Source organism: Eimeria mitis, genomic scaffold, assembly GCF_000499745.2.
Source record: "Eimeria mitis Houghton genomic scaffold, Emh_scaff454, whole genome shotgun sequence".
NCBI lineage: Eukaryota > Apicomplexa > Conoidasida > Eucoccidiorida > Eimeriidae > Eimeria > Eimeria mitis.
This window is the reverse complement of record NW_013572854.1, coordinates 12,082-15,600: the sequence shown is the minus strand read 5'-3', so window position 1 is coordinate 15,600 and position 3,519 is coordinate 12,082. Positions and strand designations below refer to the sequence as shown.

Here is a 3,519-nt window from a genome sequence, read left to right as displayed (position 1 = left end):
GCAGCAGCAGCAACAGCAACAGCAGCAGCAGCAGCAACAGCAGCAGCAGCAGCAGCAGCAGCAGCAGCACATATAATACCACAAGAGATATCTCCATAGGCTGTGTAATGTTGAGCATTCATGCAGCAGCAGCAGCAGCAGAAGCAGCAACAGCAACAGCAGCAGCAGCAGCAACAGCATCACTGTAAGCAGCTGCGGCAGCTACGGCAGCCTTGTCCAGCAGCAGCAGCAGCAGCAGCGGCGACAGCAGCAGCAGCAGCAGCAGCAGCAACATACGGATAAGCTGAAGCAAGGGGAAGAGGAAGCGTCTGGTTTCTGCCTGTAGTTCGAGTTGCTGCTGCTGGAGTTGCTGCAGTTGCTGCTGCTGCTGCTGCTGCTGCTGCTGCTGCTGCAGTTGCTGCAGCTGCTGCTGCAGCTGCTGCTGCTGATCCCCCAAGCAGCGCAGCAAGTGGCGAGACACAACAGCAGCAACATTAACACGAGCAAAGAACAGCAACGAGGAACGAAAACGAAAGTATATAGAAGCTAGCTTCTGACCTGCTGCTGCTTCTGCTGCTTCTGCTGCTGCTCTTTCTGCTGCTGCTGCTGCGTCTCCTGCTGCACCTCGGCCTACTGCTGCTACTGCTGCTGCACCGCCACCAAACAACGGAGAAGATACGTGCCTTAGAGCAGCAGCAGCAGCAGCAGTACGGTCGCCTGCTGCTGCTGCTGCTGCTGCTGGATGCAGCGGCGGTGCTGCTGCAGTCATTGCTGCAACCTGTAGAGGCAGCAGATGCGCAGCAGCAGCAGCAGCAGCAGCAGCAACCCATGAAGCCACAGCAGCAGCAGCAGCAGGAGCAGCAGCAGCAACAATAGCAGCAGAAGCAGCAAAGCACTGCAACAACAGCAGCAGCAGCGGATGAAGCCACAACAGCAGCAGCAGCAGCAGCAACAGCAGCAGCAGCTGTTTCCGCAGCACCACAACGGCACCATCAGCAGCAGCAGCAGCAACAGCAGCAGCAGCAGCAGCAGCAGCAACAGCAGCAGTGGCATACCTTAGCAGCAAAAGGGTGCAGCATCTGCGCTCGTGCTGCAGCAAGCAGCAGCAGCACAGCTCGCAGCGTTTGCTGCTGCTGCTGCCCTGCTTCGGCTATAGATCCAGACAGCAGCGGCAGCAGCACCTCAAATACAGGTATACGTGGGAATGCTGCTGCTGCTGCTGCTGCTGCTGTGCTGCTGCTGCTGCTGCTGCTGCTGAGTGCAGACAGAGGGGACGGAAGGCTTGACACCAGCTGCATAAACAGCAGCAGCAGCAGCAGCAGCAGCAGAAGCAGCAGCAGCAGCAGCAGCAACACAACGAAAGCAACATACAGCTGCGGTCACAGCTGACGAACCAACAGTAGCAGCAGCAACAACAACAGCAGCAACAGCAGCAGCAACACAACAACAGCAGCAGCAGCAGCAGCAGCAGCAACGCAGCAACAGAAGCAGCAGCAGCAGCAGCAGATTCACCACAAACCACAGACAACGTGCATAGCAGCAGCAGCAGACGGATAAGCAGCCGCAGCAGCACCAACACATACCCACAAAAACAGCAACAGCAGCAGCAACAGCAGCAGCAGCAGCAGCAGCAGCAGCAGCAGCACTCACCGCCGCCAGGTGTAGATCAACTCCTTGTGCTGCTGCCTGCAGCAGCTCCGTGGGCGTAGCAGCAGCAACTCGTTCTGCTGCTCGGCTGTATATACACTCCAGCAGCAGCAAGCTTCCTTCTAGCGACAGCGGCATCTGCCCTGCTGCTGCTGCTGCTGCTGCTGCTGCAGGAGCAGCAGCAGCAGCAACAGGAGCAGCAGCAAAGCGGATAGGCAGGGTCGAGAGCTGCTGCAGCAGCTGCAGCAATTCAACTCCATGTGCAGGTGCAGCACGCTGTTTTGTTGCTGCTGCTGCTGCTGCTGCTGTTGCTGTTGCTGCTGCTGCTGGTGACTCTGCAGCAGTTGCTGCTGCTGCTGCTGCTGTTTCGGAAGCATCTGTTGCTGCTGCACCTGCTGCTGCTGTATCTGCTGCTGCTGCTGCTGCTGCTGCTGCAACGCCAGCATCAGCAGCCCAACCAGCATCCAGGCCTACCGTCTGCAGCAGCAGCAGCAGCTGCTGCTCGTCAGCATAAGGTGCAAGGTAGCAGCATGGGTGAGCCCTTCTGCTGCTGCTGCTGCTGTTGCTGCTGCTGCTGCTGCTGCTGCTGCTGCTATCAAGCGCAAGGAAGTGGCGGCGGATAGCTCCCCAGACAGCTGCTGTGTTTGGCGTTTGCTGCTGCAGCAAAGACAGGAACGGATCTGCTGCTGTTGCTGCTGCTGCTGCTGCTGCTGCTGCTGCTGTCTGCGGCAGTTCTGTGCTCCGCTGCTGCTGCTGCTGCTGCTGCAGTTGCTGCTGTAGCTGCAGCAAGAACAGCTGCCGCGAACGGCACGAGAGCAGCAGAGCAGCAGCAGCAGCAGCAGAAAGGGAAGCAGCAGCAAACTCCAGAGGAAACGACAAATGCGGCAGCAACGGAGACACAGGCACGCTCTGCAGCAACAGCAGCAGCAGCAACAGCAGCAGCAGCAGCAGCAGCAGCAGCAACAGCAGCAGCAACAGAAGCAGCAGCAAACCATGAGCTTGAGCAGCAACGTCCACCAACAAGAAAGCAGCACAAGCAGCAACAGCAGCAGCAGCAGCAGCAGCAGCATGCTGCAGCAACAGCTTCATCAGGTACTTAGGGTTTAGGGTTTAGGGTTTAGGGTTTGGGGTTTAGGGTTTAGGGTTTCTGACGGTGAGAAAGATATCCACAGAAGCAGCAGGATGAATGCCGAGCTGCAGCAGCTGCAGCAGCCTTGCTGCAGCAGCAAACCACCAGACCAAGCCCTCCGTTCTGCTGCCTGTTGCTGCATCTGCTGCTGCTGCAGCAGCAGCTGCTGCTGCTGCTGCAGGCTTAGCAGCCTGCAGCTTTCCAGCTCCAGCACCAGCAGCAGCAGCAGCAGCAGCAGCAGCAGCAGCAGCAGGTGTATTGCTGCAGAAGCTTGCTGCTGCTGCCTTCACTGCAGCAGCAACAGCAGGAACTGCTGCAGCAGGCAGCAGCTCGTTGTAAGCCAAATCAAACAAAAGAGCAGCAGCAGATACAGGCAGCTTCAGCTGCAGCAACCTGCAGCAGCAGCAGCAGCAGCAGCAGCAGCAACGGTAGCAGCAACAGCAGCAGCAGCAGAATACAGGTGATTCAGTGCACAAGAAAAGGCAGAAAAACGCCTAGCCAGCAGCAGCAGCAGCAGCAGCAACAAACAAAGCAGCAGCAGCAGAAGCAGCAGCAGCAGCAGCAACGGTAGCTGTAGCAGCAACGGTAGCAGCAGCAGCACTACCACCACCACCCACCGAAGCAGTAGCAGCACCAGCAGCAGCAGCAGCAGCAGCAGCAGTAGCAGCAGCAGCAGCAGCAGCAGCAACTCACCAATCAATGATGGCTAGTTTGTGCTGCAGCGGCAAAGGCCCCCAGACACTCGACGGCCTCCGGAACGCTGT

The 3,519-nt window shown here is 58.3% G+C and overlaps 1 protein-coding gene across 1 annotated transcript in view; it reads right to left on the bottom strand.

Annotated features, from left to right (window-relative positions):
- The window catches only part of EMH_0012920 (uncharacterized protein), a gene marked incomplete at both ends in the record, with an annotated part of 11,035 nt that overhangs the window by 5,757 nt on the left and 1,759 nt on the right, over nucleotides 1-3,519 (bottom strand). Inside the window, 5 exons of the mRNA XM_013499668.1 lie at nucleotides 277-757; nucleotides 1,035-1,271; nucleotides 1,630-2,535; nucleotides 2,779-3,148; nucleotides 3,449-3,519. Of these exons, the coding sequence (XP_013355122.1) occupies nucleotides 277-757; nucleotides 1,035-1,271; nucleotides 1,630-2,535; nucleotides 2,779-3,148; nucleotides 3,449-3,519 (2,065 nt within the window). The remainder of the gene's footprint in view (nucleotides 1-276; nucleotides 758-1,034; nucleotides 1,272-1,629; nucleotides 2,536-2,778; nucleotides 3,149-3,448) is intronic.